Source organism: Natator depressus, chromosome 1 (genome assembly GCF_965152275.1).
Source record: "Natator depressus isolate rNatDep1 chromosome 1, rNatDep2.hap1, whole genome shotgun sequence".
NCBI lineage: Eukaryota > Metazoa > Chordata > Testudines > Cheloniidae > Natator > Natator depressus.
Window position 1 is genome coordinate 121,464,488 of NC_134234.1, and position 26,028 is coordinate 121,490,515.

Consider the following 26,028-nt stretch of genomic DNA (forward strand, 5'->3'; position numbering starts at 1 on the left):
TGCTGTTCTACTTCTCCCCACCGCCGAGTAACTCAATATCATTTCACAGTCAGCAGGTTTCTCATTGTATTTCACTCCTGAAGGTAACTGTACTCTAACCACGAACTGAAAAGAAATTAAATGCCACGCAAGTAAAAAAAAACCAAAAAACCCACCAAACTCTTCTCCCTTTAGAGTGTCCTCAACTAATCAAGCATTCTGTATTTTATATTCTGCCCTAACATCTCTACCATTCTGTATCTTGAAAAGCAGGAATGGAAGACATGGAACAAATCTACCATGGCAGCAGGAAATTACAGTATATATTTGTGAACATGTCAGCTATATAAAGCAAGAGAAGCCCTGGATCAGAATACACAGGGATGCAAAAATGCCACTAACCTCTCACGGGGGGAAAACAAAAAGATTGAAGGATATGAATTATGGCTTACTTGCAAAATCCACTCAATTTTAATGGCTGGGAATTCTGCATTGCTATATTAATAACATTTGTGATTTAAAAAAAGTGCATTTACACTTGAATCCATTGTACTGTGGTCAACTTTGAAAAGGCACTTGCCCTCAATGACAAAAGAGGGGGTCAGTAACACAATCAATAGGAACAGTGTATCCAGAACTGCCAGGGTGCAGAAGAGAGTGACGACACATGTACAAAGATACTTGGCTACACACAACCACTGAACTCTGTCTCAAACCAGTAATTCATCCTCTTTTCTTTGCATTATCATAGAATCAAGGGATATAATTTTGCTTCCATTACTTATTGTTGTAAAATGTTTTACTACATGATTTTGTTTATGAAAATTTCCTCCTAACATGTATCTTGAACTATTTTTAGATATTCTTTATTTTACAGCATATTGCAGATAGAATTTGGCAGCTCAGGTTAAGTTGGCTTTTCTCCTATTGTGGACACATACTAGCACTGTCAAATGTATGAATGGATAAGTAGTGTGAATCACTTTTCTTTCTTACACATGTTCATTTGTATGCTACACGAACTATTCTGAACATTTAAAAACAGAGGAATAACATGAGGACGACAGAGACAGGATTCACCAACATTTGTTATGAAAGAGGCTATGGCACAGATAAGCTGTTACAATCTTCATTTGTACAAAATTCTTCCTCTGACTATAAATAATCATAAAAGTTCAAGTTTTGTACAAACTACCGTATATACTCGTTCATAAGCCGAATTTTTTTTAGTAAAAAAGGGAAGCATCAGAGAAGGGGGTTGGCTTATGGACGGGTATAGGGTATAGAGAGGGAGAGGTGGGACATAGCCTATCCCCGCAACAGAGGGAGCAAGGAGAGCCAGCAGAGCCAGAAGGGACGAGGCGGGGCCAGAGTCTCTGCTTCTGGCCACGCTGCGGTCCCCCCAGCCTCCGAAGCAGCTGCAGCTCCGGGGCTGGCAGGCTGCAGCCGCGCCGCTTGGCCCCGCCCCCCAGAGCAGGCTGTGGCCGTGCCGGCCGGCCCGCCGGAGCAGGCTGCGGCCACGCAGCCCGGTTTGGCCGGCCGGAGCAGGCTGCAGCCACACTGCCCCACCTGCCGGAGCAGCTCCAGCCCGGCCAGAGACATCCTCCCCTGGCCCTCCCCAGATAGGGTGGGAAGGGATGGGATGGGGAGAGTGTGGGGGTCCCGGGCTAGGGGTGGGGTCATGGTCACAGGGGTTACTCCCCTGACCCCCAGCTTCTCCCCCCCGCCCCCCCCCGAAAAGTGTCCCCACCAGTTGCTGTCCCAGCCCGTCAGGGTAAGCAGCTGGTGCACCGGGACACTTTGTTCACTTAGGTTTACCTCTGTGCCTGTGGACGCTTGAGGTAAACAAACCATCTCGGCCCGCCAATGGCTTATCCTGATGGCCCGGGAGCCAAAGTTTGCTGACCCCTGAATTATAGGGTCAGCTTATGAAGGGGTCATAAAAATTTTCCATTTTTACTTATCCATTTTGTGGGAGGCAGCTTATAAACGAACCGGCTTATGATCGAGTATATAAGGTAATTTAAAAAAAGGGAAACCAATTTACCCATTGGGAGTCAATTAGTTGATTTTTTTTAAATGAGAAATTGTATTTTTAAAAATATTGCCAAAATATGGACAGTTGGCAGCCCTCACTTATACCAGGTAAACAGAATCTACTGTACATTTGATCCTGCTGATACAACAAACTACACATGCAAAGACAATTATTCAAAATGCTGCCATGCTAACCTGTTAGTGGACCCATTGTAGCAATAGTTTGGAAGGAAATCATAGTTGAGCTCCCAGAAGACATGAAGAGTGATTCTTCCATAGGGAGCTGACACATTGTGATTGGCTTCTCTGAACATGGCATCAAAGCTGTCCAAGGTCATGTATCTGCTCAGTAGCTTGTGTGTCATTTTATTTATCTCTACCAAGCCATCTAGCTCCTGGGAACATTTAAAACAAGAAGGGTGGGTGGGGGGAAGAAACATGAGGAGAATTATCAAATTTCCTTATAAGCTGTACTATGGTGCTCACTACTATAGCATCTGAGTAATTCACAAACATTAATCCAGCTTCAGAAACCCCAGTGAGGAGAAGGGGTGATATTTTTCCCATCAGTAAAATGGGGATCTGAGGAACAGAGAGATGAAGGTAATAAATTTATATTAACTTTGGGTACCCAAGTTGAGACACCCAGGACTTGATTTTTCAGAGCACTTAGCATTATGTACAGCACTTTATATATTCAGACACCGCTCCCAATGACTTCAGTCACACTTCTGAAATTCAGGCCCCGCCCCAGCTTTAAGTTGGGCAAACAGAAATTGAGGAACACACAACTAATGACCACCAGTAAAAAGTCTGATTAAAGTGACTTGCCCAGCATCACATAGGAAATGCTGTGGCAGAGACAGGGATAGAATCCAGGTTTCCGGGGCAACATTCAACTGCCTTAGCCATGAGATTGTCCTTGGACTCTCCTGCAATCCCCTGCCTCATTCCTGCACACCTTTCAACTTCTACAGCAAATGAGGCTGGTGTTCTACAACCCTAATTCATCCCCAGAGCTGCTCCATCCTCTGCACTGAATGAGGCAAATTGGAAGAAAGGGGTGGGGGGAAAGGAAGTGATCATGTAATTGAAGACTGTGGACATGTCTACATAAATACTTAATGTGCAGCAAGCTGGGGTGTAAATCTACCCCTGCACTAGCCGGCCACCCATTAAGTGTTTGCGTGGACTGTGCTGCCATGCATCAAAAATTTCCCAAGTGTGCTTCGATCTACACTGCTTTGAACTTTTAGCGTGCAGCAGCAGGGTCCACACGAAAACTTAGCAGGTAGCAGGCTAATGCACGGTAGATTTACTTCCCAGTTTACCACAAAATAATAGTTCGTGCAGACAAGTGCTGTATCAATAATACATATGCACAAGGCACCTCTATACAATTATTCTGTATGTCTCTGTTCTGCCCCCTCTTTTTATGCCTCTTCTTTGAACTAAACAATCTTAGACTTTTCACTCTTTTCTCCTATGCAAGTCTCTCCATGTTTCATCGTTTTCATTGTTGTGTAGCTCTGAAACCCCTCTGCCTACTGTATCTTTTTTGATAAAGGGTGAACAGAACTGAACATAGTATTCCAGCTGAGGATGTTGCATATTAAACTTGCAAAGCAAGAACTGAAGTGTCCAGAGTATTTTTCTCCTTCTCCCCCAGGTTAAACTAAGGGTGTAAGATTATGGTGAGACCTAGCATAAGCCTTCTTGCCTGTCAGTGGAGCTTTGGAAATAGAGTTTGTCCATTAACATTTTAATGAGGAAACTAACTAAACTGACACCCTCCATGTCCACAGGCAGCAAGTCAGATCTGATTACTTTACTGACAAAAACAAGTTTTGCCTATTGGCAACTCTACAGAGCCAGGGTGTCTAGTGAAAGAGACAGCTATTCCACTTCATGCATCTAATGAGACTGTATGCTAGACTCAGACCCTGGATTATTTGGTTTTGGTCTGCAATTACGTATCGAATGCAGAACAGCTGATCATATAAAAGTTGCTATTTCAAATGTAAATAATTAGAAAACCTCGTCTCCCCGTTGCCCACAGCCCCAGGTCAATTTCCAAGCATATCGTGCAGCCTGCCTTTTACTTCCATTGCTCTCAAGGCCCTACACTGAGAGAAATTTTCTTCTGGCCCAGCAAAGCAAAACAGAGCTTCTTCCAACACCAATTAATGCTACTCATGAGCTGACCAGGACAACTTCAAGAAGGGAAAAGGTGGGGTCTCCCCCTTCACGCTTCCCAAGCTTGCAGCCTGTGGAGTGCTCCCAGCCCCCAAGCACAGGAAAAGGAACTAGACCGTCTCAAACACCACTGTAACACAAGAGAGTGCACCATGTGAGCCTGCCCAGGCATCTCATGTGTCAGGAATACTAGTGAAGCAGCAGGAGAGAGGAGAGAATGAACGCTGAACAACGGAGGAAAAGAGATTTTCAGCTGGTCTGCTTACGTTTTTTTCTGTTTACACCTATTTAACTCATCTTTGGGACAAAGCAAATATCTTTGTTAGTCCGACAACACTCCCGCCCCTTCGATAACATATGTGAGAGTTCCTGGCATATCAGGAGAAACCCAAGAAATATTCCAACAAAACCAAAGAAAATTTGCTATTTCTTAGGTAAAAAAGAAAACAGTTTTATTTTGTGTTTTGTAGAAATCTTTCAGGCTTTCTTTGTACATCAAGGGTAGGCAAACTTTTTGGCCTGAGGGCCACATCTGGGTGGGAAAATTGCATGCATGACCATGAATGTAGGGCTGGAGTAGGGGTTTGGGGTGCGGACGGGAGTGCGGGGTGTGGGAAGGAGTGAGGTGTGCAGGAAGGGGCTCAGGGCAGGGGGTTGGGGTGCAGGAGGGGGTGTGGCAGGGGGCTCAGGGCAGGAGGTTGGGGTGCAGGAGGGGTGCAGCAAGGGGCTCAAGGCAGGAGGTTAGGGGGCTCAGAGCAGGGGGTTGGAGTGCGGGATACAGGAGGGGTTCAGGGAGTGGGCTCTGGCCCAGCGCCACTTACCTTGAGCAGCTCTGGGGTGGCAGCAGCGTGTAGCAGGGCTAAGGCAGGCTCCCGGCCTGCCCTGGCCCCGTGCCGCTCACGGAAGTGGCCAGCATGTCTCGCAGTGGCTCCTGGGGGTGGGGCGGGTCAGGCAGCTCCGCCACACACCGTCCTCGCCTGCGGGTACCACCCCTGAAGCTCCCATTGGCCGCTGTTCCCAGCCAGTGGGAGCTGCAGGGGGTGGTACCTGCAGGCACTGAGTCCTCTGCCCCTCCAGGGTCTGCAGGGACATGGTGCTGCCGCTTCCAGGAGCAGCACGGGGCCAGGACAGGCAGGGACCCTGCCTTAGCCCTGCTGCGCCACGGGGCTGGGAATCCCGCGGGCTGGATCGAAAGCCTTGACAGGCCGGATCCAGCCCGCGGGCCATAGTTTGCCCTCCCCGTTGTACATCATAAGGCTGAAAAACACGGGTGCAGCTCTGAATATAGACCAGGCCTGAGATATGTCACTAGTTTTGCAGAGCTGCTTAAGCCATTCCCAGGCCCAACAAGCAAGTAATAGTGTAGCATTAGCACCACACTTCTAAAGAAAACCCTGTAGGTCAGCTTCAGCAACAATACTTACAACAATGGAAGTCAAGTCTTCACTTTCAAATCGACCAATTGCCAGTTCCATTGACTTATACATGGCTGCGGAAATCCGCTGAGTGATTAGGCGGTTCAGATCAATTGACCTACCAAGAAGCTAAAGAAAAACAACCGCCCAAAAATGTATCAGACAAAATGGTATGAAACTAATCTTGATTAAGGTAAGAAAACCAATTTTTCTTAATTAACAGATAAAATGAAGACCTGCATGTGTATATTATATTCAGACATACATATAACATACAGATAATAGATATGAACACGTATGTTGTGTACACAAGCTACCCCATCCCACATTCTCACACAAAACATACTATGGGTGGTGCATCAAAATCTAATCAAACACTGAGCTAATTATGAATGTGTTTCCAAAGAAGACTTGATGATAAACTTGTAAAAGACTGAAAAATTATTCGGTTTAGGAAGACAATTCCACCACGTGCCATATTTCTGAACTTTTAAAAACTATAAATATTTGCATTAAAACAGGATCTTTGCAGCTTTAGAGGTCATCTGCTGCTGCTGCTTGAAATGATAATGTTCCGTCTCGGATGGTCACAGTCAAGCTGTGTGGATCGGATGACAACAGAAATGGAATACTATGCCCTCAGGTGAGGAATAAGCACTAGGTACATCAACAGTATTAAAAAACATGAGTGGTGGAGGAAGAGGGGAAAAAAGCAAGGAATTCAAATACGATACTGTAGCATCAGTTTTACTCACCTGGACATGTCTCTGTTTCAGCAGTGTCTCATAGCGGTTGGAAGGTGGTAAGTGAATTGTTGCCCCCTGATTCTTGCATTCGGAGCGTAACCGTTTATCCAGAAGCAAACTATTATGAGGAAAAAAGAGGTTACTGTACATTACACAGCAAACTACTGCAAAAATCAAAGAATCAAAGGACTGGAAGGGACCTAGAGAGGTCATCTAGTCCAGTCCCCTGCACTCATGGCAGGACTAAGTATTATCTAGACCAGGGATTCCCAAACTTGGTTCGCGGCTTGTTCAGGGTAAGCCCCTGGCAGGCCACAAGACGCTTTGTTTACCTGAGCATCCATACGTACAGCTGCTCGCAGCTCCCAGCGGCCACCGCTTCCCGCAGCTCCCATTGGCCAGGAACGGCGAAGAGCGGCCACTGGGAGCTGTGAGTGGCAGTACCTGCGGACACTCAGGTAAACAAAGCATCTTGCGGCCTGCCAGGGGCTTACCCTGAACAAGCAGTGAACGAAGTTTGGGAACCCCTGATCTAGACCATCCCTGGCAGGTGTTTGTCTAACCTGCTCTTTAAAATCTCCAGTATGGAGATTCCACAACCTCCGTATGCAATTTATTCCAGTGCTTACCTACCCTGACAATTAGGAAGTTTTTCCTAATGTCCAAACTAACCTGTCCTTGCTTCAGTTTAAGCCCATTGCTTCCTGTCCTATCCTCAAAGGTTAAGGGGAACAATTTTTCTCCCTCCTCTTTGTAACAATCTCTTATGTACTTGAAAACAGTTATGTCCCCCTCTCACTCTTCTCCTCTCCAGACTAAACAAACCCAGTTTTTTTTCCCAATCTTCCCTCATAGGTCATGTTTTCTAGACCTTTAATCATTTTTGTTGCTCTTCTCTGGACTTTCTCCAATTTGTCCACATCTTTCCTGAAATGTGACACCCAAAACTGGACACAATACTCCAGTTGAGGCCTACTCAGCGCAGAGTAGAGCGGAAGAATTACTGCTCACATTGCTTACAACACTCTTGCTAATATATCCCAGAATTATGTTTGCTTTTTTTTTTTTTTTTTTTTTTGGCAATAGTGTTAAATGAAATATGAGTCAACAGTGTGTGATCCACTATGACACACAAATCCCTTTCTTCAGTACTCCTTCCTAGGCGGTCATTTCCCATTTTGTATGTGTACAACTGATTGTTCCTTCCTAAGTGGAGTACTTTGCATTTGTCCTTATTGAATCTCACCCTATTTACTTCAGGCCATTTCTCCAGTTTGTCCAGATCATTTTGAATTTTAATCCTATTCTCCAAAGCACCTGTAACCCCTCCCAGCTTGGTATCGTCCACAAACTTTATAAGTGTTTTCTCTATGCCATTATCTAAATCATTGGTGAAGATACTGAGGAGAGCCGGACCCAGAACTTATCCCTGTGGGACCCCACTCGATATGCCCTTCCACCTTGACTGTGAACCACTGATGACTACTCTCTGGGAATGGTTTTCCAACCAGTTATGCACTCACCTTGTAGCTCCATCTAGATTTTATTTCCCTAGTTTGTTTATGAGGTCATGTGAAACAGTATCAAAAGCCTTATTAAACTCAAGATATACCACATCTACAGCTTCACCCATCCACAAGGCTTGTTAGCTTTCTTTTGAAAGGGTATCAGGTTGGTTTGACATGATTTGTTCTTGACAAGTCCATGCTGTTACTTATATCACCTTATTATCTTCTAGGGGTTTGCAAACGGATTGCTTAATTATTTGCTCCATTATCTTTCCAGGTTCTGAAGTTAAGCTGACTGGTCTGTAATTCCCCTGGTTGTCCTTATTTCCCTTTTTATAGATTGGCACTATAATTTGCCCATTTCCAGGCCTCTGGAATCTTTCCCGTCTTCCATGACTTATTGAAGATAATCACTAATGGCTCAGATATCTCCTCAGTCAGGTCCCTGAATATTCTAGGATGTATTTCATCAGGCCTTGGTGACTTGAAGACATCTAACTTGTCTCAGTAATTTTTAACCTGTTCTTTCCCTCTTTTAGCCTCTGATCCTACCTCCTTTTCACTGGCATTCACTATGTTAGCTGTCCAATCGCTACAAACCTTTTTGGTGAAAACTGAAACAAACAAAAAAAAATACATGTATAAAAGATGTTACTATCAGAATAGCTACCTTCCCGCCATAATCTTGTAGTATGCAAATATCTGGTCTGCCAACTTGTAGACGAATTGGTCAAAACACAAGTTTACCTGGAAAATGGTAGAGATATTATTTATTAGTATTTGCACAGAAATAAAAAGGGGGACATATCCTAGTCATTACCTGCAAAAACAAATAAAAAAGAGCTAGTCAGCACAAAATTCCTCTACTTCCCCATGAAGAGCAGTTACTTCAATCTAAACAATGCCAAAACTGGACATATGCAGATACAGTACAGACCCATTTACGCGCGGGTGTCGGGAGTCAAGCCATCACGACCACACGTTAACGGACTGTGGGTTAAGAGGGCCATGCTGAAAAAAGTGTCTATGATTCACTTAGAAAAAAATGCCATTATTTTCTGCTCTTTCTGGCTTGCATTTTTTTTCTCTCCTATGAAGTCTGTCATTTGCTGCAGATGAATGATTTTGATATTTTCCACATTTTGCTCCTCCATAAATCTTACAACAGTTTCTACAGCACTACAGGCCTCTGTGGGTGAAATTTTGACCTTTTCAATGACATCCTCGCCATCACTTTAGCGGTCCGACGTAGCCTCTCAGCCGGTTAATATTTCTTCCTCGCACAGAAATTCTGAAGTCGGGCAATCTTCATCCATTTCCAGCCACTTGGTAATGATTTCCGGTGATGTATCCAAACTAAAATCTTTTATCATTTGAAAGAGAAGTTTGCATTTATTCTCTTTTGTCTGTGTGCGTGTTTCTAGGACATCATCTTCCGAAAAGCCTTCAAAGTCTGGCTCTGAATCAGTGCCACTGCTGGAGTTTTCTGAGTCTGAGCCATCTTTGACGGAAAAGGCACCACCGAGAGACTTCATCCAGCAGTTTTCAATGGACTTTTGTTTTACTCTGCCCCAAGCTTTTTTAACTTAATAATTTCCTTCATGTTTAACTGTTTCAAGAATTCGGAAATGCCTGAAGACTTGCATGACATGATCGCTGAAATCAGCTCCCGTAGATAATTGTTTTTAAAATTCTGAATAATGCCCTGGTCTAAAGGTTGAATTTTTGATGTTGTGTTGAATGGTAGGTATAGCACTCAAATTTTTCCATCGCTTGATACCAGTGATTGGATTGGAGAATGGACTGGAGAATTGTCAAGTAGAAAAAGTGCTTTGGCTTCAAGTTTCTTCGACCGCAGATGCTTACGAACAGCTGGAACAAAGCTGTTGTGGAACCAGTCGTCAAAAATGTGTCTCATCATCCAAGCATTTTTGCTGTTAGCGTATATTCCTGGCAGTTTGGCTCTATTGAGGTGATTAAAGCAGCAAGGGTTATGAAAGTGGCCAACAAGAAGAGGGGCAAGCTTATGGCTGCCCGTCTTATTACTACAAAAAAGAAGAGTCACACGATCTTTTATCTTTTTAAATCCAGCTGTTTTCTGTGTCTCATAATGAAAGGCTAAAGTCTTATCAGGTAGCAGTTTTGCAAATAAAGCTGTTTCATCACAATTATAAAGTTGTTCTTCGTGGTAGTCTTCATTTTGTAAAATAGATTTTAACTTGGCAGGAAATGCGTTCACGGCCAGTTCATCGGCTGATTGGCTTTCTCCAGAAATCGATACCTGCACTATGCCATGACACTTTTTAAAACGACTTATAAACCCCTTGCTGACTTGGAATGATTCATCCCCCATTACATTTCCAAATTTTGTTGCTTGGGCTTGAAGAATTGGCCCACTTAGCAGCATTCCTTTCAGCCTGTCCTGAGCAAACCACGTGCACATGGCTTTGTCTGTTGTGGGTTTTGCTGAATAGCGCACATGTTTTCGCTTAAGCCCCGGGGCAGAATTGATATTTTGTACAAAGCCATTCAGTTTAGATTAGTTTTTTAGCCATCCTCGGAGAGTAGATTCGGCAATCCCAATATCTTTTGAAACTTTGGCCTGCTATTTACTCCATCTATTGCAGCTAGCTTTTCTTCTACAGCATAGGAACGCTGACGCTTGCCCTCTGCCATTATATTAGGCCTACGGTTAAAATTTTCTAATGTAGTATATATATTACTATATATCTGTATCTCTAGCATAACAATGACTAAGCATGCATAATACGTCTTTACCAACATCGGTAAAGATGTACAACACATTTCCACTCCGCACTTCCTGTCGATTTCTATGTCAGTGAGTTAGTGAGCAAATCTGTAGCGCTACATAGCAAATTCCTGTACCGCGTGTTAACGAGTCTCATGTGTTAAACAGGTAGCACTGGGAGGCATGGCGCTACCGTGCATTAAGCGGATTGGCGTGTAAATGGGTCTGTACTGTATGTGTTTATTCAAAGCTTATCACCAAGGAAGACTGCATCCTCCTCCCTTTGTTTCTTCTTTTGGCATTCTCACCACTTTCATTCTATAATCACAATCTCCTTTGAGGATCTACATATTGCTGCATAATGTTCCTTCACCTTTAACAGACTCAGTCTTCCTACTAGGATACATAACCGTTTTCTCCAATAGATGAGTTTACTTTACCTCTGCCTCAATTTCATCGTAGAGGAACTGCTTCTTAAATTTAGTAAGTGCATAATGAGCGCTATCATTGTAAAGATCCAAAGAATAGAGAACATACCTGAATGAAAAAGAAAAAAAGAACAGTTACTCACCCTACAGCAACTTTGATTCTTTGAGATGTTTTGGTCACTTTGGATCCCCCTGTAGGTGCGCATATGGCGCATGGGCACGAGATCAGAGTTTTTTGAATAGCAGAGTTGGGGCGGTGCATGTACCCTGGGCCTCCTTGTGCTCCAATGCGAAGGCATAAAAGGCAATGTTGCCATGGTGCTGCCTCAGTCCCTTTGAAATTCAAAGCCCATGGTAGGCAGGGACTTCTCAAAGACAGCGCAGGTCAAAACATCTACACTAACTATAACACCTTGAAGAACCACAGTTACTATAAAGGAAGTAACTGTTCTTTCTCCGAGTATGTGTCAGCGTGAATCCCGCTGTAGGTGACTGGCAAGAAGCATCCTCTCGAGATGGTGGGAATAAGGTGTTTCAGTTGCATAAGTCAAACAGTGATTGTAGTACTGGTCACAAACTTGGCATCTAGCTGCCAAGTCCAAGACATAGTGTTTGACAAAGGTCAGTGGGTTACTCCATGTTGGTGCCTTACAGGTTTCTCATATTGGCACATTTCTAAAGCAGGCAGAAGCCACCCAAGCTCTGATGAAGCGAGCCTTGATGTTGGGTAGGAGAGGTACACCACCAGCTGGTAACACAATATATCTCCTTGTGTTATCTGTTCCAATATTCTTTAAGATGAGATAGCCTGGCCTTTGAATATCCTGTTACAGCCAGAAATAGATGGGGTGACAATTTGCATGGGTTAGTCCTGTCAATACAAGGGGACCTCTAGATATGCCTAGTCTGTGTAACTTCTCTTCTCCCAGTGAAAAATACAGCTTTGGGAAGAAGACAGGTAAGTTGATCGATTGGTTCATATGAGATTCTGATGTCATTCTGAGAAGGAGTTTCAGGTGAGGTCTTAGCAAGACCTTTTCCCTTTGAAATGTTGTGGGATGGGGGTTAGCCATAGTGCCTGCAGCTCACTCAAAGTGATAACAACTAGGAAGACCATCTTCAGAATAAGTGGTATAAGGAGCATTCTGAATGAGGCTCAATGAGAGGCTCCATGCGTCTCAGAAGGACTATATCGAGGTCCCAGGCTGGATGGGGTTCTCTGACTGCTTGATAACTGTGCAATAGACCTTTAAAGATCTTTTATACCATGGAGTGAGCGAATACCAAGCATGACTGTACAGACAATTGACAAGCTGAAATCGCTCCAAGGTGGACTCCAATAGAGCTGAGCCAAAGGTGTAGTAGGTAGTCAAGCATCTTCAATACAGAGGCCTGTACTGGGCCAAGGCCTTTCCAGGCTGCCCATATTGAGAACCGCTTCCATTTTGAAAAGTTTTTCTGGTAAATTCTTCCTGCTTTGTATCAGGATTTCCTGGACTGGCAAGGAGCAATACCTATCTGTAGCATTCAGCCAGGCAACACCAGCACCGTCACATTCAGTGACTTCAGGTCTGTGTGGAGTATCTGGCTGTGATGCTGCAAGATCTGATCCAGATGGTCTAGAAGTTGTATCAAAGGCTGAATGGACATCTACAGAACATCTGTCAGCCAGAGCTGCCTTGGCCAGTACATAGCCAGCAGGATGATCATGGCTTTGTCTCTTTTGATCTTGGAAATCCCCCTGGAAATCTGAGGAATGGGCAGGAAGTTGTACAGCAACTCTTAGTTCTTCAGTAGGAGGAAGGTATCCAGCAGTGAACCTGGACTCAGGCATCCTCTAGAACAAAAGTTCTGCACTATTCTTGGCAGCGCACACGTGTACCATGGAGAATCCTCACTGATGGAATATCACCTCCATGGTGGATCTGTGCAATGAGCATTTGTGGCTGGTCACTGACTGCCTCAGAAACTCTGCTAAGTTGTTGCTGGCTCCCAGGAGGCAAAGAGCCTCTCAGAGTTACCCCATTCTGATGGTACCAACTGCAGAAGTTGATGGCTTCAAGACCAAAGGGCGAGGAGCGGACACCCGCTTGCTTGTTTATGTAGCGCATAGCTGTCGTGCTGTCTGAAGCTCTACATAATCAAGTTTTGGAAGACCAGCAGGAAAGCCACACAGGCTAGTCTGATGGCTCTGAGCATTAGGACCCTCACAGGTAGCCACATGTCACTTAGGGTCCAAGTTTCTTGGATCTATAGATGATTCAAGTGAACTCTCCTACCTCTCCCTGACACACGTGTAATTAGTGTCTTTCTCAGAGAGGGGACTGAAAAGGAGACACACACCCCTTTTCACATTTGTGGATTCTAACCACCAAACAAGTTCAGCAGTGACATGATGAGGTACTATGACCTCCTTGTCTACTGAGTGTTTCCCCAGAGGAAAAAAAACTGTCCTGAGGCAGAGCTGAAGGGGGCATAGGTGAAGTCTGGCAAGTGGTGTCATGTACATGCATGCCAACTTGTGACCTAGCACTGTGAGGCATGTTCATACTGTGCTGGTTATGATGTCAGCTGCAGTTTGAGTCTCCACAGAGACTGGAACGCTCAGGCAAGTAATCTTTTCCTGATCTGTAGGCAACCAGGACTCCTTTGAACTCTATCATCTGAAGTGAGGTAAATGTCATTTTTTTTTACCGGTCACTACGAGACCCAACCAGGTGAATACAGATAGAGCACTGTCCCAGCCTGATGACATCTTCTACTCTCACCTGCTTCTGATCAGCCAGTTGTCCAATTATGTGTAGATGCCACATCTCCTCAGATATTCACAACATGTCCTGTGAAGACCCTTGGTACCATGAAGAGTCAAAATGGCAGACCTCATACTGGTAATGATTTGATCCCACCATGAATCCTGGGTACTTCCTGTGGGGTGGAGGGGCAGGGGGGAGGTAGACAGCTGTACTGCCAACTCTTGCAATTTTATTGCAACTCTAGCAATTTTAGTTTTGTTTTGTTTTTGTCTGCCTCATGAAAACATGCTAAAAGCTGCCATCTCACAAACTATTCCTTATTCAAAATTGTATTAAGTGTAGTTGTAGCCATGTTGGTCCCAGGATATTAGAGAGACAAGGTGGGTGAGGTAATATCTTTGATTGGACCAATTTCTGTTGGTGAGAGAGAAGTTTTTGAGCCCTATAAAGCTCTTCTTCAGGTCTGTAAGCTCACAAGTCTACTCAGGGGAGTTTTTACTGAGGGATGACCCTTTTGGGTTGTTTGGAGTTGGATGTCTCCTCCAGGTCTGAGGTGATACACAAGCAGGTGGAGTTTTAGCTGCACATCCCTCGACTTGTGAGCACTCAGTGAGAAGGATTTACACACCACTCATTTGTGGTTTTCCCCAAAACAGAAAAGGCATTGGTGATGCCAGTCGACCAGCAGGACGAGTTCTTTGTAGGACAGATAGGAATTAAACCATAAGGGTTTGGCGCCTGCCAAGGTGGTAGTGCCAAGTACCTGCCATGCTGTACGGAGGACTATGAGGGAGAGTCCTCTCTTTTGGGGGAGATGGCCAAATAAAAAATTAATAAGGTAAGAGCTGAAGAAGGATTTTTTTTCCACAAAACTAGGTTAGAAATAGAGCTTGAAGTGAGTAGCAGATTGGACACTCCCCAGGTTCCATCTCACTTCTGTGGACAGTAAGAGAGAACTGAAGACACTCCCCTCTTTACTCCTTTTTGCCCTTGAACGGGAGCTTGGGGAGGCACAGGGTGAAGATGCTGCCTTGAGGGGCACAGCTACTCAGAAAATTCTGATCTTGGGCCCATGCACGCCTACAGCGGGATCCACACTGACACGTACTCGAAGAACAAATATTCATAGTTTGTGAAGTGCTTCTCTGTAAATATATTAACAAAAATACTTGATAATTGAAAAAATTATACCTCATTTGTAGTTTAGACTGAAAAGATTAAAAATGCAGAAGGCAAGCAAGTCTATTACTTGCAATGTGCCCTGCCACAAAAAATCTGATTGCTAAATTCTACAGAAAGGAGTGAAGAGTCAGGGCAACAGCGCCAAATATCCAGTTCAGAGGCCTGATCCAGGCATTTATGTGGCCCGCATGACAGACTCCAGAGAACGATGGCCCTCTTGAGCTAAGTCAAGCAGAAAGCAGCAGGAGACAGCAGAGACCACTACCATACAAGCCTCAGAACGTAACACTTGGTATGCCACACCTCCAAAACATTTCCCAAGCTATTGTTTTTACTAAGCATGACAATTTAAATGTGTGGAGTGGAAGACATTTCAGACCACACAAGATCAACTTTTCTGGCTGTTGCACGATAGGCCTCCGAAGGGAATAGGAGCAAATAGGAAGCCACAGAAAGAAAAACATTAAAATACTGCTATCAGCTTTGTCTCAAAAAGAGATGAGAATAAATAAGACAATTTAGCTTCATTTTCTTTTTCCTTGTACATACACTCAGGATACTGAGAACAAACAATTATTCACCTGCAGTTCTATTTCTCTGAAGACACTGTATTGACTGACTCCTACTCATCCAACTCAGAACTGGTAAGGCACCAGGGTACATTTTCAATTAATTTTTTTTCTGAAGGTCTTGTCCTATCATTCTTTGATGCCTGTTACATTTCTAGCGTGGGGAGCTATTTGCTTCCCATTCATCAAGGAACTGAGAGTTAAATCCTGGCTGCTCTGAAGGCAATACAAGTGTTGCTATTAACTTTGATAGGATCAGGATTTCACCTGGAAACTTTATGTTCTAGAGTGGGCAGAGAAGCACTGGGTGTTCATCTCAGAATGAGGCTGGCCTGCCCATGCCTCAAAAAAATAAAATCGTTGAGAGCCAGGGGAACTCACCCTAGAGCGCGGAGATGAAAGAGTAGGAATCCAGGAAACAGTATCTTTAAAGAATTACGTTTGCAATACTTTCCCAGAAAAAACTTGTTAACATGAGTAAAGGCACTAACTTTATAATACAATGGTATTTAAAATAATGCAACAGAAGAGCACACATAGACCTTACTCCATCATTGATGCCTCTTTCGTCTCCAGAATATGGTCAGTCAAAATCCAAGGCATAGACATCTCAATGGGGAACTGGATTCTTCTACCCATGGTGAGTTCTAAGAAGAACTCTCTGAACCACAACTGGGACAGGTCACAGCATTGCTGCAGGGTTTCTTTCAGAATAAATGACAAGCCATTATTCTTCTCATATGAGAAACATGTTAACAACAAAAAAATGTGATTATGATGGTAAATGTGAAACTACAAAGTAGGTGAGTCACTAGAGCTACATGTAAATCAAATTCAAATGTAAAACCTGTGAGGTTTTTAAAATAGTTATGAACACACACAAAACCTCAAGTGTTTTATTACAGAAAATATTGCCAAAGTGGGCCAGCCCACTGGTTTAGTGGCAAAAGTATATTATACCACCCTGGAGGAGAGCCAAGTTTAATTCCCCAGCAGGGACTCAAAGTGCTATAAAAGCAATGCTCTCAGCTCAGGAAGTAGCTTGGGGAGAAGGAAGGCTGGAGCATCTTGTGGCCATCATTTTTATTCCATCCATCCGATTAAGCAGTAGAATTGACTGGGCCCACATGACCCTTGCAGATTAGAAGGGCAGGGAATTATCTGAACTCTTGAGGGAGAGAGTCTGGAATAAAGGAAGATAATTCTGAGATGCTGAGAGATTCCTTTAGTCTCACCAGGTAACAGACACACAACAGGCAATGTTTTCAGAATGCTAGAGAACCAAAACAAGGATGAACTTTTTATTTTAACATTTTCTAACGAACACGGTGCTGTTTATGGAAAGTGTTAGTACTGGAACTAACAGGTACCTCTCCTTTGAGAGCCAAGGGTTCCAGAAAAAAAAGAAAAAAAAAGAAAAGATGAAAGACAACACAACATGGTGATGACAAAGACTAGATACATTCAATGTCAGTAGGTGAATCCATTAGGATAGCATGTTTCCGATTACAACTGACAGAATACAAAGGGGTAGTTAATCAGTACCAAATTTACCACTACACGGGACTTGGTGTGTCTTCTAAAGAAAATAAAATTGTTAAATTTTTGTTATTTAAACAGGTTTTATGTTTTGTGTCTTTATTATATAAAAATATAAGTTAACAAGAAAAAAAAAATACAGCCCATTAAAACAAATGTATAAAAGGGAAAAAAACCAAAAGCATTTACGTGAATCTTTCTTTTGTAATATCTCAAAAAGTTCTGACAGGCCAATGTTTGAGATAAACAAACCAGATTTAACTGGCTTAGGCAATCGGAAACATTTTCCAGGGCACGTTAAAGGTGTTAGGACATGCTAAGCTGGACACTGATCATCTACGTATCTTACCACTGAAATTTATCAAATGAGTGTAGAAGAAAGACTCGCGATGAAATTTTTCTATGTCCAATATGGTGGGCCCCTCAAGGCTACTTCTCAAGGTTTTCTTGGAACCACTTTTGTCAGCAATGAGAGACTCTAACATAGTTCTCACCATGTAAAGCTGTATCATTAAAGGAAACATTTGCGGTGGAAAGGAAAAAAGGAAAATACACATGGTACATTAGTTGAGCAACACTGAGAAATACTATCAAGAAAGTGACTGCTCCACTTCAAACTGAAACCTAGTACAATTTCAGCAAGAGCCATGCCTTTCTCCTTTGGGAAAAAGATAACTGCTCCAACCAAAAGTTAATGCCAATACAAATGCCTAGCCAGAAAGCCTTCCATGTAAAGAGAGCCTGCATTAATATAAAGCCATAGACAATTTGCAGTGGAACAGTTCACTTGCCACAAATAAAAATAATAAGTAATATCTTACCACCAAAGTTTAAAAGAGGCGGATAGATGTAGGACTGCCTCAGAAACTTGTTTATCACATGCAATAGCTTTTCCATTCCAAGAGACTTGAGCTGCTTCAACAGCTCAGCAGAGTTTAAGGACTCTGTCATAGTGCGAACCATGTAGAGCTAAAAACCAACAGACAAGGAGAGGCGGGGGGAGAGAAACAGTTAATACAACACGTGGGTAAATAAGGAAGGGAAAACAGAAGCAGAAAAAGTGTGAGTTAGTGTGTTAAGGGATGAAAAACAATACAGTAAGCATGCAGAGGGAAACATCCACTTCTAAAGTAGGCAAGTTTCTTCATTTGGCCTAATTATTCTGTGAAGGTCCAATACAATGCTCATTTAAGTCAATGGAAAGGCTCCCACTGACTTCAGTGAGAGCTGAATCTGGTCCTAAGAGACTAGCTGCTTCTCGGTTTTTTCACAAAGATTTCTAAGTGCAGTAAATCCAGTGAATTATTGTTTTGAAATTACATACAATTGACAGAACTGCAATCCAAGGAATTGCTGTAATTTGTTTCCCCCACTCAGCAAAGATAAACAGGTGTTTATATCCAAGAACAGACAGCAGACAGAACAGTGTATTTTAATGAGCTTGCAACAACCAGTGAAACAAAGCCCCCTAAACATACCAAGAAAAAAAAATTGGTGGTGATTTAAAAAGAAAAAAAGAATTACTATTAGAACAAAGCATTGTACTAATTTCATTTACTTAAACAAAAATTTCATTATATATTTAAACATTTTCCCAGACAATTTTTTAAACCCAACTCAGTCACCCATGACTAATATGAAAGCACGGCCTAAACAGGCTCTTCCCCAACTCCACCCCAAGATTTTAGGAATCACTGTATTTCATTGATATACCATAATTCCACTCATTTTCATGTTCCAGTGTGCTCAGAGCACTGTGCAGTAATTTATCAATCATAAATGCACTACTATACAAACTTCCCTCAAAACGGCAAACAAAAAAGATAAGGAGGGATCCCACCTAGAAAACAGAGAGGGGGCAAGCTTCTAAATATGGGGTAACAGTGGTTATTATAATGAACATCTTTGAAAAAAGTATGCTGTTTAACAGGAGAGAGAGAGAGAGAGAGATTAGATGGATTTCAAGGTGGAATTCTGCACTCTATGGACCACCATGGCAAAGGCACAAGCAATTACGGACCTAAGACACAGTGGTGGAAGGATAGGTGGGGTCAGCATAAATATCCACCATGACCAAGTCCAAGAATGCAAGTCTAAAATATAGCAAGGACCTACGCAGTTAAGGGGTTTAAAAAACAACAAGGACAATTTAGTCTGGAAGGAGGAGCTGGCCAGGAAAGGATCCAGTCATTTCAAAAACAGAAGAAGTTGGAACACTTAAAAAGGCACAGCTTTAAAATGTGGGCATTCCCTTGGAACAAGGTCAAAAGTATGGAAGTGGAGCGCTTGGGAAAAGAATACATTAGGGTAGAAAATGAAAGTGAAAGCATCGCAGATAGAGAATTTTGACGAATCCAGATTCATAGTGGATTTATACTTAAAAAATGTGTATATTTTTAAAGTATAACTTGGGAGTAATCTAAATCCACTCCAGCTTCTAACAGGGCTCAGCAGTGAAGAGATTTCTATGTCAATCAGTGATGCTAATACTATGACTATCATACAGGAAGAACAGGAAATACCTGGGTACTGGAGGGACCCACTGCTCGCCTAGGAACTTTGATGTCAAAACCACTTTTGGGGTCTTTCTCTCCTCTTAGTGCTGGGTCATTAAATGGTTCATGTCCTGCTTCCCAATCACAAACGGTCTTTCTGATGGCCTGAAGAACACTAAACACAATCCAAAATGTGTTAGCACCCAAACAAATATAAACGCTTATTTCAGAGCCACAAGCATGTTGAAGCAAACTTTCTAGCGGGGCTGTATTTTATCAGTCAAACATATATTTTTGAGTCATACTTTTACAGCATTTGTTTTTTCCATCATTGATAGATACCTTTAGCAAGATATACATGTATATTATTGACCAAGGGTTGTACACCATCATAATTCACCAGTACAGACACAAATTCAATATAACATTAGAATTTACCACCAAATGTATCAGACCTGAAGAACACCAATAATAAAGAAGAAAGCTTTATTTACCAAAAAAATTTTGGTAATGCATAATAATTTTTAAAATTTTTAAAATTCTAAGAAGGATTCTGATAAAATAATCTCTTAAAAGTTTGCATAGGTGTGGCATTTAAGAACAGCAGCATTTAACTGAATATATAATATATATATGAATATATATAATATAACTATTATATTACATAATATGAAACTGTTGCATAAAGTAAAAAGTGGCCCCTTTGACAAAGACAGCCTGCCCCTTTGGCCTCATCTATTTTACATTTCACAAATCACTCACCTACTCCATAGATAGCCCAACATAGCATTCAAAACTGCTCAACATTATTAGACCTGATCTACGCTAGCCAGCGTAACCAAGTTAGCAGCTTTTAGGAAAAGCTTGTTTAAAAATGGTTTTGGCTAACATAGGTTCCCCTGTAGAGTAGATGGAAACTATCAAAATAATCTAGATAGAGAAAAGTTTCACACTGGATCAATCTGTTGGTCTTCTTCAGCAATGGATTGCTAGAAAAGTATCATGGACTTTCATCACTGGTGATTAATACCTATGTTTATAGTAAAGTATAGTCCCTAAATATTAAAAATTCAAAATCACTCCAGTACGTAGTTAAGACTATACTATGCTAATAATCTTTTTAAATTGTATGCATCAAACTGGAAAGATATTATTTTGGGATGTAATGAATACAAGTACATGAAGGGCTGGAATTCACACATCCAATATTATAATGCTCTTCTGTTATAATTCTAAGTATTGAATTGGAATATGAGTACTTCTCAAAAACCATCTAAGCATTGCTCATAGTGTACTGAGTGATCAAGTGAACTCCACCTCCCACATTCAAACATTTCTGAAAAATGTTACTTTAATGGCTCAAGAAACACTTTTCTGTTTCCACACCAAGAAAACCTTAGACTACAACAGATTTACATAAGGAATATGAAAGTAACCAGAGAAAAACAGTGTGAGAATCTACTTGCAAACCTTAAGATCTGGAATAATCTGAACATTTCATTCATTTATTTGAGATGGTATTTTAGTGGAGGTGGAGTTTAGCAGTAGCATGACCAGTCAAGGGTCTTTACCTACAAGAATTTTGCAAGGCACCCAGCAATGGGTGGGAGTAAATCAAAAAGTTGTCATGAGGAAATCAAAAAGGTGTCATGAGGAAAGGCAACAGCTGGAGAGACAAAAACAAGGTTAGGGATGGCACTGACCACAGTAGGGAAAACTGAGTAGTTGAAGGGGAAATTCAACAACAACAGAAGGCTTTTTTCTTTTTTTATGGTGGTGGGGATCGGGATAAAGAGATAGAGAAGAAGGACGAGCAATATAGGCAAACAATGAGTAGTAGTACTGGAATCATCAGAAGGTTTCCCTCAGTTTCTCTTTAAAATAAAAAGCAAGACAACACATACCATTAATGGTAATGGTAGTATTAAAAGGTTTAAAGATTACATGTTGTTACCCATTCTAGTTCTCTTATCTTAAAGTAAGCAGGTTGTTTTAGACTAATACGTAGTCAGCAAAGCTAATTTTTGACATTCAAACTATGAGCAATGGTGGTGGGTTGCCTTTGAAATATGAATGTTAGCATTAGACAATATTTAACTAGTAAAATATGGGAGAAGGAATATAGGACATTGTGTGAAAATATGAACACTACCTCTGAATTACATTTTTCTTCTTTTTTATGGCCTGCCTTAATGGTTCTCTCAGTGTAACCTGGGAGAAGTCCTGAAGAGCAGCATAAATGGTATGACGTATGGCATGGTTAAAGACACTTTCCATCCTCCCCATCAGCACCTGAAGACCTTTGATCATGGCAATAACCTGCAGGGAGAATATATACATTTTTTAAAATATATATATAAATAAATGGAAGGGGGAAGAATGAAAAAGCCCTATAAAGGGGAAAAGTTTCTTTTACCTCAACCAAAGCAAACTTCTCTTCACTGGTATAATTGTATCGTGTTGCTCTTTCATATTCTTCTGCATTGTCAGGGCAATCTTTATTGGAGTATTTGTCAGTTGGATGCACTAGTTTCCATGAATACTGCAATTCACACAGGTAGGTGAAGAAAGATATATGGAAGAAAAAAAAAGATTGAGAAATAACACAAAGACCACAGGACACCCGACCTGTAATGCAGGTTTTATTCTAATAAGACATCCATCATTCTTAGTAATAGTGATGATACGATACTGCATGGTTTTATAACAGTACTGTAAGTTCTAAAACTCCTGACAGAAATCACTTGCCATATTCACTACTTTCTAAAAGATCTATCAGACACATATCTGTACACTACATTAATTCAAAGAATACAAGAAATTCTCAGCTTGTGATGTGGTTCAGTCTAGCATTTTAATGAAGATTAACGTAAGTAAAAGCCTGTCTTCCTTTCACCTACAAAGAACTGAGAAAGACGCCTCAAATGCAAAAACAAGTGTAAAGAGACGCTTTTGAAATGACTGACTGTTTAGATTTTAAAGACAGTTGGAAGCCAAATAGACTTGCTGATTTCTGTTAGGCCAAAAAAAAAAAAAAAAAAAGAGAGAGAGAGAGATTGATTTTCTCTGCGACTCTGAAATGCAATATTTCAAGCATCCTGTTCAGGTACCAAGATCAAAATATCATGGTAACATAGTGCAAGATGTTCCAAAACTGATTTTTAGCAGGAACTGATCATATCAATTAATTATATTAACTGGAAAATTCTAGTTACTTACTAATCCAGTTTTCCACAACTTTAATTTTAGCAACAAGAACTGAGTTGTGAAACCTGCCACAACTTGAGTGGTAGACAGATTTATAGTGCTGTATAAGACATTATTATTGGTTAAAATACCAAGTGCCAAAGCAAAGTTTATTAATAGTGACTTAGCCTTAGGCCAATGCACAAAAACCAAAAAGTACTACAATAAAACATTTTATAATTTTAGGTTTCGTTTAATGCTAAAATACTTATAAAGATTTTTTTAAAAGCCAGATACTATCAAACCATATATAATCACCATGCCATTTGCCTTCTCCTTATTTGATTGGCTGCCCATGCAAACAGAACAAACACTTGGATCACAGGAAGGTTGTCAGTTCCTAAGAAACATTCTATTTCCTGAGAGGTCATAGAAAAAGACTTCCAGGACAAAAACACAGAAAGCCATTTTGACCTCAAGTGACAATACAGATTACAGTGTAACAGATCATGGGGTAGGTTTTCCAGCTGCCCTAAGCTGCAGGGACAACAGTGGTTACATTTCTCAGTGCCAGTATATCGTCCTTCTAAGCCATTTGCTTGGATTTAAAATGGAAAGCTGTAAAGGCACTCCTTAGCATGCTATTTACATAAACCATCTAAATATCTGGCAAATCCATGAGTCTTTTTAACAAGGGGGTAATCAAGGTGATATTTGGAAGAGAAACAACTGCTTATTGTTTGTTTATTGTTTATTTATATCCATTTGCTTATTAATATTCTCTATTCTCGACTTGATTGTGGGTTTCACATTTTTAAACTTAAATCTAATAAATTTCTGATTCTGAGAAACCTAGAGAATGCAGAGAGTTTTGAATATACTCTAACTGAGGAAGTGTACATGAGAAAGACCTAGTGAGCTGTTCCTCTACACTTAACTTTAGCAAACACTGTGGGGGCATACTGTGAATACAAAGATTAATATTAATATTGCTATATTGCACTTTGGTCAGAATAGAGTTTATACCTGTCTCAGAACAGCTGGGGTATTATTTGGGAGACAAAAAAATCTTTCAAAGAAATTTGTTTTGAATCATTTCCAGCCCCGTGGGCTCATTCCAGCCCCATATTAAGTGTCATAGAGTCACATTACATATTTCACAGCAAGTAAAGAAAAACAATTCTTGTCTTGCAATTTAAGTTGAGTACAACAAAGAGGATCTCAGGAGAAAATAGTAGGCAAGGGGATGGAATGCATAAAAACTAGTTTGTGGTGTTAAGATGGCACAATATGCCTGCTAGGGACTTTTTTACTTATTTGTATTATATTTACATAATAAAGCTTGGGGGTTGAGAATGTGGGTAAAGGTTCTGAGGAGGGATTTGAAAAGGGAGCGGCAGGACAGATTGTACACAGGCTCAGAAAGAAATTCTCGGCATTGGAGAGGGTGGGGGGGGGAGTGTGGCCTGAGAGAAGGGACTGACAGGACTATGGGAGGAGATACTGAAGTGCTTGCATGAGTAAGAAATAAGGGGCTGAGAAATCAGAAAAGCTGAGCGTAGGACATAACCAGACAGAAGACCGGTGAGCAACCAGGGACAAGACATGGGCAGGAGCAGAGCTGCACAGAACCCACATAGAAAGCGTGAATTTGATCCAGCAGACAATGCAGAGCCAGGAAAGAGTCCTGTAGCAGAGAGAATCACATAGCTGGCGTGCGGGAGAGAGATGATTTGGAAGCAGCAGTCTGTAAAGACAGAAACCAGGGAAGCAAGAGGGGTTTTGGAGGCCAGAGAAAAAGGGGTTGCTGTAGTCTAAGTTGTCTTGGTTAGGCCATGGTACAGATAGGATGCGCAGTGTTAACCTGAGAGCGCCAGGGACATTAAAAAAAAAAAGAAGAAGAAGACGACTTGTAGCATCCTCTCTTTCAGTTGTTGCCATTACAAATATCTTGTCTACATTAAAGTCAACATTGCAGATTTTTTATCACTTTCCCAACTGGCATCTACTCTCAGCAAGATTAGTTGTTTAAATAAAAATAGATCATTACAGCTTTCCTATACCTCCCCTCTCATATTTCCCTCTCTTGCTCTCTATGTTTTTCCTCCTTTTTCTCTGTGTTCACAGGCCTTATGACTAAAGGCCGGATCTGAAGGAGAAGCATGGAGAAAGAAGTTGTTCGGGACTATTTAGAAAAGCTGGACGAGCACAAGTCCATGGGGCCAAATGCGCTGCATCCGAGAGTGCTAAAGGAGTTGGCGGATGTGATTGCAGAGCCATTGGCCATTATCTTTGAAAACTCATGGCGATCGGGTGAAGTCCCAGACAACTGGAAAAAGGCTAATGTAGTACCCATCTTTAAAAAAGGGAAGGAGGAGGATCTGGGGAACTACAGGCCAGTCAGCCTCACCTCAGTCCCTGGAAAAATCATGGAGCAGGTCCTCAAGGAATCAATTCTGAAGCACTTAGAGGAGAGGAAAGTGATCAGGAACAGTCAGCATGGATTCACCAAGGGGGCAAGTCCTGCCTGACTAATCTAATTGCCTTCTATGACGAGATAACTGGCTCTGTGGATGAGGGGAAAGCAGTGGACGTGTTATTCCTTGACTTTAGCAAAGCTTTTGACACTCTCTCCCACGGTATTCTTGCCAGCAAGTTAAAAAAGTACGGATTGGATGAATGGACTATAAGGTGGATAGAAAGCTGGCTAGATTGTTGGGCTCAACGGGTAGTGATCAATGGCTCCATGTCTAGTTGGCAGCCGGTATCAAGAGGAGTGCCCCAAGGGTCAGTCCTGGGCCTGGTTTTGTGCAATATCTTCATTAACGATCTGGAGGATGGCATGGATTGCACCCTCAGCAAGTTTGCAGATGACACTAAACTGGGAGGAGTGGTAGATACGCTGGAGGGTAGGGATAGGATACAGAGGGACCTAGACAAATTAGAGGATTGGGCCAAAAGAAATCTGATGAGGTTCAACAAGGACAAGTGCAGAGTCCTGCATTTAGGATGGAAGAATCCCATGCACTGCTACAGACTAGGGACCGAATGGCTAGGCAGCAGTTCTGCAGAAAAGGACCTAGGGGTTACAGTGGACGAGAACCTGGACAGGAGTCAACACTGAGCCCTTGTTGCCAAGAAGGCTAATAGCATTTTACGATGTATAAATAGGGGCACTGCCAGCAGATCGAGGGACGTGATCGTTCCCCTCTATTCGACGTTGGTGAGGCCTCATCTGGAGTACTG

At 41.9% G+C, this 26,028-nt stretch overlaps 1 protein-coding gene across 3 annotated transcripts in view; it reads right to left on the minus strand.

Moving 5' to 3' along the window:
• CYFIP1 (cytoplasmic FMR1 interacting protein 1) overlaps window positions 1–26,028 on the minus strand; it is a 139,637-nt gene that overhangs the window by 65,959 nt on the left and 47,650 nt on the right. For all 3 annotated transcript variants that reach the window (XM_074965759.1, XM_074965750.1, XM_074965768.1), the window contains exons 13-22: window positions 22,013–22,138; window positions 21,749–21,915; window positions 19,624–19,771; window positions 17,451–17,604; window positions 16,110–16,266; window positions 11,071–11,167; window positions 8,552–8,628; window positions 6,383–6,491; window positions 5,637–5,756; window positions 2,212–2,411 (exon numbers count right to left, since the gene is read on the minus strand). In XM_074965759.1, coding sequence (XP_074821860.1) covers window positions 2,212–2,411; window positions 5,637–5,756; window positions 6,383–6,491; window positions 8,552–8,628; window positions 11,071–11,167; window positions 16,110–16,266; window positions 17,451–17,604; window positions 19,624–19,771; window positions 21,749–21,915; window positions 22,013–22,138 — 1,355 coding nt within the window. The remainder of the gene's footprint in view (window positions 1–2,211; window positions 2,412–5,636; window positions 5,757–6,382; window positions 6,492–8,551; window positions 8,629–11,070; window positions 11,168–16,109; window positions 16,267–17,450; window positions 17,605–19,623; window positions 19,772–21,748; window positions 21,916–22,012; window positions 22,139–26,028) is intronic.